General features: G+C 50.7%; 1 protein-coding gene across 1 annotated transcript; it reads left to right on the top strand.

Moving 5' to 3' along the window:
* The first annotated feature begins 5,833 nt into the window (after nucleotides 1-5,833).
* Nucleotides 5,834-8,369, top strand: HOXC12 (homeobox C12). Its single transcript, XM_068997762.1, has 2 exons — nucleotides 5,834-6,362; nucleotides 8,131-8,369. Exons 1-2 carry the CDS (start codon nucleotides 5,834-5,836, stop codon nucleotides 8,367-8,369), a joined length of 768 nt encoding a protein of 255 aa, XP_068853863.1.
* Nucleotides 8,370-9,914: the final 1,545 nt, after the last annotated feature.

Raw genomic sequence — 9,914 nt, 5'->3', positions numbered from 1 at the left:
TTCTGGCAGGGCCGCGGATGGAGAAGTTGGGAATAAAAAGCCCGAAACCAGGCCGAGCTGAGCGCTGGAAAAGAAATGGAATTCAGGAGGGGGAAAAAAGGCAAAAATGGAATTTTTCGGGGTCGCGACGGCGCCCGAAGGGACGAGGGAAAATGGGATTAAAAATGGGAAGAAAAACTGAATTTAAATCGAAACGTCGGCCGCAGACCCCTCCTTAATCCCGGGTTCGAAGCAAAACTCGCCGAGGTTCGACCCCAAATTGAAGAAATTCGGGGTTTTCCCGCTCATTTCTCCACCGGCGCCGCAGAAAATCGGGATGGGGAATGGTCAGCGGATGACGTCAGCGGGCTGTGACGTCACGGGCGAGTTACCCTTGACCTTGACATCATCGGGGGGGGGGAGGGGACGAGGGGGACCCGGGGGGACCCCTCAGCCTTGATCTTCGCCGCGGGGCCGCCGCTAAGCCGGGCTTAGCTCGAGTCTAGACAGGCCCGAATGGCCCGGCCGTAAAACCCCGCAGGAAATTCCCAACTTTGGCTTTTCCTTCCCTTTGTTCCCGGCGCTTCCCGGCCCGGCCCCGGCGCGGCCCTTCCCGGATTTTTCCCTTCCTGCTTTCGTTTTTCTCCCTTTTCCCCCCCACTTTGTTTCCTTTCTTTTTAATGAATTTTCTCTTCCTTTCCCCCCCCCTATTTTTTCCTTTTTTCCCCTTTTTTTCCTTTTAATTTCCCTTCTTTTTCCTATCATTTCCTTCCCTTTTTCTATTTTTTCCTTTCTTCATCTTATTATTTCCTTTCTTTTCCTATTTATTTCCTTCTCTTCCGATTTTTTGTTTCTCTTTTCTATTTTTTCCTCACTTTTTTCTATTTCTTTCCTTTTTTCTCTTCCTTTTCCTTTTTTCCCTGTTTTTGCCTTCCTTTTTCCCCCCCAATATTCCCTTCCTTTTTTCTATTTTCCCCTTTCTCTTTTCTACTTATTTCCTTTCTTTTCCCAATTTTCCCCTTTCTTTTTCTACTTCCCCTTCTTTTTTCCCATTTATTCCCTTCCTTTCCCCCCCCCTATTTTTTCCCTTCTTTACTTCCCCTCCCAAACAAACCTTCCCCCATTTATTTTTTTCCCCCCAAACCATTTTTTAAGGATCAAATCCCCCCTCAGGAGCGGGAATTCCTCTCCCTTCAGAGCGAGGTGAGTGCAACTCTGATTTTCCCGGTTCCACAAGAACTTGGCCTTGAAAGACCAAAAAAAAACCAAAAAAAAAAAGGAAAAAAGGGGGGGGGAAAGAGGATTTTAAAATTATTTTTGGGAGCTTCCCAAGGCTTTGCCAAGGAATTTTTCCTGGAGGCTCCTCCAGCGCTGCCGCCTCCCTGGATTTTCACCCCCTTGGCTCCGCGCTTCGCCTCAGAGAGGGGGGGAATCCTCGTTTTTATGGATATTTGGGAATTACATCCCGAAAAATCGCGGCCCCGCTGCGGGGGGAGCTCAGCCCGGCGCGGATTCCCGAAGTTCCCTTTTTTCTCCGCCGCTTTCTCCTCCTTTTCCAAGGAAAATGGAATCAAATCGCGGCTTTGGGGCTCCTCCTATCGCGATTTGCTCGCGACTCGGGAATTCCACGCCCTGGCCCCGCTTGTTTTTCCAGTTTTTTGGGTGGTTTGTTTTTTTTGGTTTTTTTTAGGAATTCCAGGGTAAAAAAAAACCCAACAATTTCTCCCCCAAAACCAGACCTGGAGTTAAACCCAAACTTCCCTGGATTTTGGGGGTTGAACTTTTCCCTTCCAGACTTTCCCCGGGGAGCGTCTGCCGGCAAAAATGAGGAAAACTGGGGGGAAAAATGGGATATTCCAGGAATTTCCCTCTTTGGGACCTGCGCGCCTCCAAAGTGGAGCCGCCCCCGGTGATTTGGGCTGATCTGAAGGGATTTATTCCCATTTCCTGCTTTTCCATGGAATTATATTTAATTGGGGGGGTCAGTCCCATTTTCCCAGCTTTTCCAGGCGTGGATCGAGCGTCCCGGTGCGTTTATAAATTTATGAAATGACGGGAAAAGCGGATTTTCCACTCCAGAAAAAGCAGCCGGGGGATGTTTGGCCATCCCAAAAATCCCATTCCCATGGGATTTCCCCGACCCTGTCCATATTTATTCCCCATATCCTGGATTTTTGTATTTCTTTTATCCCAAATCCTTCCCTTTTTGGACCCTTTTTGCTCGAGCCACAACTCCCGATGGATTTGGGGTGAAATTAGGGAAAGGAAAAAAACCTGGGATTTGTTTTTCCAGCCTCCAGACTCCCCAAAATCCCTTTAAATTTCCTTTGTCCCTCCCAAATGTTTCGCCCAGCCGGGAAAAATTTGGGTGATTTTGGCCTCGGGAAGGTTAAATTTCATTTTCTGGGGAGAAAATTCAGAGTGGGGTCGAGTTCTTCCCATCGGAGCCGGAAAATTTGGGCTGAGGCCGCTGGATTTGGGATCTCTTGATTTAATTTTTTATTTGTATTTTTATTTGGGCTCCTGGAAGAGATGGGAATGGAGATTTTGGGAATAAAAATCCCGATCCAGGCCGAGCTGAGCGCTGGAAAAATAAAATGGAATTCGGGAGGGGGAAAAGAGGCAAAAATGGAATTTTTCAGGGTCGGGACGGCGCCCGATGGGAAGAGGAAAAAAAGGAAAAAATCCCAGGAATAAAGCCGGGGAAAAAGCGCCAAAACTCCAGGAATTCATCCCAAAAGTTGGGAATGTTTTCCCCGCGCAGCCAGGGATGCTCATTAGCATGGGATGCCGACCCTTTTTACTACCCTAGACAGTGACCTTGAACTGCGATCCCGCTTTTCCAGCCGCTTTTCCTCCCCCTCTTCCCTGGATTTTTATTACTCCGGGGCTGGAATTTTATTATTTCGGGGCTGGTTTTTCCCCCGGGCTGGGAATTTTCTTTCCAGGCCGACGTTTTTCCAGAATCTGAGGAGAAAAAAAAATTAAAATAAATAATCTTTTAAAATCATCTTTGCCTGAAAATTGGGATTTTTCCCAGTGGGAAAAGGGAATTTTTTTTATCCTGGCCTTTTTGAGTTAAAAAAAAAAAAAAAGGAATTTAAAAACCGAAGGGGTTTTTCCGAACAATTTAAGTGGGAATTGGGATATTTTTAGGAAAGCCACCCCGGGGTGTTTTTAAGCGGCGCTCAGCTAAGCCGAGCATTCCAAAAGCTCGAGCTGAGCTGGGAAATGAGATTTTAATGGGAAAAAAATTCCCCCCGGAAAGGCGGGAGCGTCGCTGAAGGGTCCTCGGGGTTCCTTTTTATTTCTATTTCTATTTCCATTTTTATTTTTATTTCTATTTTTATTTCTATTTCTATTTTTATTTCTCTTTCTACTTTTATTTCTATTTTCAATCCGCTCCTCGCTGCGAGTTCTGCTCCAAGAGTTCAAGGCCACGCTTCGAATATTCCCGGGAATGCTCGGGGCTTTTCCCAGCTTGGAAAACCAGGAGAAACCAGGGGGGAAAAAAAATAAGAGGGAAAAAAAAAGAAGAAGAAGAAATCACTTTTCTCACTTTGAGGCTCCCTCGCTCAACCCCGCCCCAAAAATGCGATTTTTGAGTGAATTTTTGGGCTCGCCCCGCTAAAAAATGCAAATATTTGAGGGGAACCCCCCCCAAACCCCAGGATTTTGGAGCAGAAATTCCCTTTCTCCAGCAGGGAACGAAGCCCCGGAGCAGCCGGGGCAGGAATTTTTGGGCGGAGGGAAGAGGAAGGAATTTTTTTTCGCCCCAAAAAAAAGCCGAAATGGGAGCGAACAAAGCCAACCGCGGGGCATCACGTGCTCGGAATTTATATAAATTATTCCTCTCCTCATCCCTGCAGCTCCAGGAAGGAACCGGGAGCAGCTTTTCATTCCCACCTCGTACCTGCGGGGAGAAAAATTCCTTGGCAAGGCTTGAAAAACGCCCCAAAAATAAAAAAAAAAAAGAAAGAAAGAAAGAAAGGAAAAAAATCCCCCAAAAACCCCCAATTCTTGGCGTTTCCAGGGAGCGTTTCTCGCTCGAGCTTCGCGCGGAGCTCCGCGAGGTAGGAATGGAGTTTTCCAGGCTGGAAAAACGATGGAAAAGCTGAAATTCGGGGCTTTTCCACCGCCGGGAGCTGCCCATGGAAAAGGAAAAGCCGCCCAGGAGAGCGGCACCTGACGGATTTGGGGTTTTTCCGGGGTTTTTCGGGGGTTCGGGGGGTCCAGGAGGGAAAAAAAAAAAGCGAGGTTTTGGGGGGAAATCCCTAAAATATTGCGGTGGGAAGGGGGGAAATGGGAATGGGGCGGGTTTCCTTCTCCGGGAATATTCCCGGGGTTTTGGAGAGGAAAAATGAAAAAATCCAGCGAGGGGGAGGGAGCTGGGCTGCTCCGAGAGAACAACAGAGGTGGGAAAAGGGGAAAAAAAGGATTAAAAACCAGAAAAGAGGAAAAATTCCACCCCAAACCCTCGGCAGTTCCCGGTTTCCATTCAAGGCGTCTCTTCCAGGATTGTTTTTCCCTTCCAGGGTTTTTTTTTTTCCCCTTCCAGGCTTTTTTTTCGAGTTTATTTTGTGCAGGAAGGAGCCGGTATTGATTTTTTTTTATTATTTTTCCTCGTTTTCCTCGGGAGAAGGGGAAGGGCGGGAGGGAAGAGCTGCGAGGGCGAAATAAAGGGAATTAAAGCGGCGAGGAAGCGGCTTCCAGGGGTGGGGATGGGCCAGAAAGGTGGGAATTTCCAGTTATTCCCCGGGAAAAATGGGGGAAAAATCCGATTTTAGGATTAGAGTGGCGCTTCTGGGATCTATAGGGGATGGATGAGGGAGCGCGGAGCCCTCCTGGCCGTTGTCTGCGCCACAGCTCATTAATAAAACCGATGGATTGCTCCTAAAAAAAAAAACCTGGAGAGGCCGGGAAGAGTCTGGGAAGAGGCTGGATCCTCCACGGAGCCGCGAGGGCCGGGAAAAGGCGGGGGAAAATGAAAATAATTATTAAAAAACGACCAAACCCGATAAAATAATGACCAAAAACGATTAAAAATGATCTTAAATGATTTTAAAATGACCGGAAAAGATTTTTAAACTATTAAAAGTGACAAAAAAGAGATTAAAAATGGTCAAAAAAAAAAAGATGATGACGATCTGAAATAAAAAAAAAGGTGGAAAAGGTCGGGAATCGCTTCCAAGTCTCCCTCTGGATCGGAGCCTGTTGCGGGCAGCGTCATCCGTCTCCTTAAAAAGCCCCGTAAAGTTTATATGACACAATATCTAATGGGGATTTATTGGGGCGATACTGTAAATCCGCGCTTTTAGTTAATAAAGGAGTTAATTAATGAGGAGCGGCCGCGCTCGCGCCGCTCTTTCCTCCCCCCCGGGCTGGGGGCTGGAGGTTTTGGGGTGAAAACCCCAAATCTTTCCTGTTAAAAACGGCATTTTCGGGGCTTTTCGCCAGCGCTGCAGCGACTTTAAAATCCCCAAAAATGAAATTAAGCGAAAAGGGGATTTATGGGATTTTTTAGCGATTTATATTTTTTTTTAATGCGGGAGGGGGGAAAAGGGGGGGAAAGGAGGAAAAAAGGAGGAACTCGCCGCTGTTTTGTCTCGGCCGCGGAGGGGAGGGGGAAAAAAGGGAAGGGAAAAAAGAGGAGGGGAAGGGAAAAAGGAGGAGGGGACAAAGGGGGGGACACCCAGCGCGATTTGGGGCTTCACGTGACGGCGGCGGCCGGGCCAATGAGCTCGAGCCGAGCCTTTTAACCCCGCTTCATGGCAGGGAAGGCGCAAAAGTGGCAAAAAAATCCCAATAATTTTTTTTTTGCCCCCTCCTCGGATGCGCGGGGGCCCCGCGGAAAATGGGCGAGCACAACCTCCTGAACCCCGGCTTCGTGGGCCCGCTGGTCAACATCCACACGGGGGACGCCTTCTACTTCCCGAATTTCCGCGCGTCCGGCGGCCAAATCCCGGGATTGCCGTCCTTGTCCTACCCCAGGAGGGACAATTTTGGCTCCTTGCCCGCCTGGGCATCCTCGGAGCCCTGCAATGGGTACCCGCAGCCCTACCTGGGCACGCCCGTGGCGCTCAACCCCGGCTTCGGCCGCGCCTGCGAGCTCGCCCGCGGCGACGAGGGCAAGTGCTACTACCGAGAGGGCGACAAGCGCGACGACAGGGGCAGGGACAGTGCCCTGCTGCCCCTGGAGCCGCTGCCGGCAGCCGGGATGGGAGGGAATTTTGGGAAGTTTGAGTATCCCGCTGCAGAGGGGATGGCGCAGGACCCGCCGTCCTGCCAGTCCCTGGAGTCGGATTCGGGCTCGTCGCTGCTCAACGAGGGCAATAAAGGGGACGCGGCGGGGTTGGTGTCACCCCTGAACGCCGGGAGTGGTGGTAAGGCCCTAAAAAGGGGGCTTTGGGGTTTTTTGGGGGGGTTGGAGGGGTTTTGGAAGGGTTTTTTTGGTGGGTACTGGAGGGGGGTTGGAGGGGCGGTCCCCGGGAATTTGGGGTTCGGCGGCTTTGGTGGCACCCCCGAACAGCGGGAGCGGTGGGAAGGTCCTAGAGAGGGGGTTTGGGGTTTTTAGCGGGGTTTTTTGGGGGGTTGGAGGGGGTTTAGAGGGGTTTTTGGAGGGTATTGGAGGGGTGTTGGAGGGGCTTTCCCTGGGAGTGAAGGGGGCGCGGCGGGGTCGGTGTCACCCCTGAACCCCGGCAGCGCTGGTAAGGTCCTAAAAAAGGGGGTTTGGGTTTTTTTGGGCGGCTTTTCTGGGGGTTTTGGAGGTGTTTTCCCGGGGAATTTGGGGTTCGGCGGGGTCGGCGGTGTCACCCCTAAACCCCGGCAGCGCCGGTGAGGTCCTAAAAACCGGGGTTTTGGTGTTTTTTGGGGGGGATATGGAAGGGTTTTCCCTGGGAATAAAGGGGACGCGGCGGCGTTGGTGTCACCCCTGAACGCTGGCAGCGCTGGTAAGGTCCTAAAAAGGGTTTTTCTGGGGGCATTTGGGGTGTTTTGGGGTGTTTCGGAAGGGTTCTCCTGGGAATTTGGGGTTCGGCGGGGTTGGTGTCACCCTTGAACCTTGGCAGCGGTGGTAAGGTGCTAAAAAGGGGTTTTTTTGGGGGGTTTGGAGGGGTTTTGGGGTGGTTTGGAGGGGATTTGGGGTGTTCTGGAGGCGTTTGGGCAAGGTTTTCCCAGGGAATTTGGGGTTTAGCGGGGTTGGTGTCGCCCCTGAAGCTTGGCAGCGGTGGTAAGGTGCTAAAAAGGGGGGGTTTTGGGGGAAATTTGGGGTTCCCTCCGTGGGATCGGCGCGCCGATGTGGGGTCAGGCCGCTAGGGGTAGCAGCGAAATCCCGAATGTTTTATTGGGTGCTGCTGCTTTTAAAAGAAAAGGCCATAAACATGTAAATATCCCATAAAAAAGGGGAAAGAGGGAGCGGCAGGAGCGGAGCGGGACGGGGGATGCGCGGCCGGAGAGACCCGGGGCTCTTTTGGGGTCACGGCTGAGGGGTGTCCCGAGGGAAAAGGGGGGGAAAATGGGGATTCTTCAAACAAAAACAACCTGGGGCGGTTTTGGGGTCACGGGTGAGCGGCGGCAGCGCGAGGGAAAAAGGGGAAAAGAGGGGGAGAAGAGGGGAAAAAGGGGGAATCCTTAAAAAAAAACCCTCCGGGAGCGTTTTTGGGGTCACGGCTGAGCGAGGGAAAATGGGGAAAAAGGGGGAAATCCTTAAAAAAAACCCCGCGCCCTTCAGAGTTGGGATCTGGGGGCAGCCGCAGGTTCTGGGGTGTCCCGGATTTGTCCCCCGTCCTTTGCTTCCCAATTCTCCCTCCCCGCGCTGGGAGAATCCCAAATTCCCCGCGGCCCCAAAGCTTTAAGGACAGCGGGGTCATGGGGAAAGGGGCGATGTGGGGACGCTTTTTTTAGGGAAAAGGGGGAAAAGTGGCTTTTTGAGGACGCTTTTTTAGGGAAAAAGGCGCTGCGGGGACGCTCTTTTAGGGGAATAAAGGGAAAAGGGGCTCAGTGCGGACATTTTTTTGGGGGGAAAATGGAAAAGGCGTTGCGGGGACGCTTTTTTTTTTGGGAAAAGGGCGTCGTAGGGATGTTTTTTTCGGGGGAAAAGTGGATTTTAACCCTCGGGAAAGGCTCAAAGGCGGCTCGGGCGGCCTTTTCCAGGTGCTCCGTGGTACCCGATGCACACGCGATCCCGGAAAAAGCGCAAACCCTACTCCAAGCTGCAGCTGGCCGAGCTGGAAGGGGAATTTTTGGTCAACGAATTCATCACGCGCCAAAGACGGAGGGAGCTCTCGGACCGGCTGAACCTGAGCGATCAGCAGGTGAAGATCTGGTTCCAGAACCGGCGCATGAAAAAGAAAAGACTCCTCCTCAGGGAGCAGGCGCTGTCTTTCTTTTAAAAAAAAAAATACAACAAAAAAAAAGCGAAATTTTGGGCAAAATCGGCCGCGTCGGGGGTTAGAAATCCGAGAAAAAGACAAAAAAAAAAAAAAAAAAAAAAAAAAAGGAAAAGGAAAAATGAGAAAATCCCATTAAAACCCCACGGAGACTCTTAACCCCTTCCTGTCCCGCCCTGAGACAACCCGGGAATAAAGAAAATAAAGCAAAAAAAATCGCCCGGTTGTCCTTAAAAATAGGGAAAAAAAGCAACCCCGACAGCGGAAAAGCAGAAAAAGTAGAAATAATAGGAAATATTCCGAATAATAGGAACAAAATATTCCATGGAGGCGGCGTCCGGAGAGGATGAAGGGGAGGTTTTTTGGGAGCTTTTCCAAGGCCGCGAGCTCAGGTAGGGGCTCCACGAGCAGCGCCGGGCACCGTCGGGGCCGTCGGGAATTCCCGGATTTTCCCCCCAAAACCGGGTTGGAAAAGGATCCTGGGATTTGGGGAGGATTTGGGGTTTAGCGGGAGGGAGAAGCAGCGGAAATTCGGGATTTGAGATTTGGGATCTTGAGGTGGGGGTTCAAAGGAGCGGCCCCGAGGCGCTGCTTTGATTTGGGTGGAAAAAGGGAATTTTTTCACTTTAAATGGAGGGATTTTGGGGCAATCGGGGTGGCCGCGTTTAATCGAGATGCTCGAGACAAAGCCCCGCTGGAAATTGGATTTCTCCCTGGAATAAGTGAGGTGTCTCTGTCACCCTCTGCGAGAAAAAAACCGGATTTTTTTCCACGCCGACGCAATTTCTTGGAGATTTCCCCTCCTCTCTCTCCCGGTTTTCCAGCGTTTCTCTGCAAAATCCCCAAATTCCATCTTCCCTCTTTCAAAAAGTTCATTTTTTCCGCCGTAGGAGCGCTGCGGGATGTGGGGTTTGGGGTGGAAACGCTGGAAATTAGGCAGGAAAAAAAACCCTTTTCCGGCGGGTCCGAGCACTGGGGTTAATCCCCGAACCCTGGGATAACTCGGGATTTTTTTCTTCCTTAAAACCGATTAAAACAACCCAAAAGAGGCGAATATTAATTTTATTTTAAGGAAATGTAAAGCAGCCGTGAATCCGCTCAAAAATCTGCGGGTTTTATCAAAAATGAAGCTTTTTCCTCCTTAAAAATCCCGATTTTTGACCTTTTCCTGGACAAGGAATGGGATCCCAAAGCTTTTCCCAGTTTTTTTCCCCTTCCAGCGCAGCGGAGCTGGGATTTCTGTGCGCGGGAGCTCAGAATTCCTGGGACAAGACTCCTCAATTTTGGCCAATTTCACGCTCACGGCACTTTTGGGATTTTCGGGAATGGGATTTAGGAAAGGGGGAGGCGCAGGGGGGGCTTTTCCTGCTTGGAAATCGCAATTTGGGCTTTCAGAAGGGGGGAAAATTCGGGAAAAAAATGGAATTTTTCCCTGGAGAAGGGGCCGCCGGTGCCGCCAGGGTTATTTTGGGAATAATTGGATGGCAAAGCGGAGTTTTCCTGGGAAAAGCCGGGATGCTCCCCCCGTGCCGCCGCTTCCCCGCGTTC

Source organism: Aphelocoma coerulescens, chromosome 29, assembly GCF_041296385.1.
Source record: "Aphelocoma coerulescens isolate FSJ_1873_10779 chromosome 29, UR_Acoe_1.0, whole genome shotgun sequence".
In the NCBI taxonomy this organism is placed as follows: domain Eukaryota; kingdom Metazoa; phylum Chordata; class Aves; order Passeriformes; family Corvidae; genus Aphelocoma; species Aphelocoma coerulescens.
Note: the sequence above shows the minus strand (reverse complement) of the source record. Positions and strands in the feature narration are given on the sequence as shown.